Source organism: Coenobita brevimanus, chromosome 99 (genome assembly GCF_032717465.1).
Source record: "Coenobita brevimanus isolate Jiangsu-jjx chromosome 99, ASM3271746v2, whole genome shotgun sequence".
NCBI classification, from domain to species: domain Eukaryota; kingdom Metazoa; phylum Arthropoda; class Malacostraca; order Decapoda; family Coenobitidae; genus Coenobita; species Coenobita brevimanus.
In genome coordinates, this window is record NC_137052.1 from 607,501 (window position 1) to 607,839 (window position 339).

General features: G+C 56.3%; 1 protein-coding gene across 1 annotated transcript in view; it reads right to left on the bottom strand.

Moving 5' to 3' along the window:
* LOC145414362 (LIM/homeobox protein Lhx1-like) overlaps window positions 1-123 on the bottom strand; it is a 182,632-nt gene extending 182,509 nt beyond the window's left edge. The window contains exon 1 of the mRNA XM_080283899.1: window positions 1-123. This exon is cut by the window's left edge and continues 50 nt beyond it. Coding sequence (XP_080140025.1) covers window positions 1-123 — 123 coding nt within the window.
* Window positions 124-339: the final 216 nt, after the last annotated feature.

Genomic DNA, 339 nt, shown 5'->3' on the forward strand with positions numbered 1-339 from the left:
GTCGGTGAGGGCGCAGCCGCAGTCCACGCAGCGCACACACTCTGCATGCCAGGTGCGCTCCAACACGGTCAGCAAGAACTTGTCCATTATAGGCTTGTCGCAGCCGGCGCAGCAGATGATCATTTTTGCGGTAATACAGTGGGTTGGCGCAGCTCAAGCCATCACACTGCGGTAATGTGGTGCGGTGGGGGTGCGGAAGGTAGGTACGCAGGAATTTGTGGTAGGGGTGCGGTAGGTAGGAATCTGCGGTAATGAACGATGGGTGTTGTAGGATATAGGTTTGGTAGTATGCGGCTGACTGTGGGAGGGTAAGGTGAAGTGCGGTAGGTGTGGTACGAA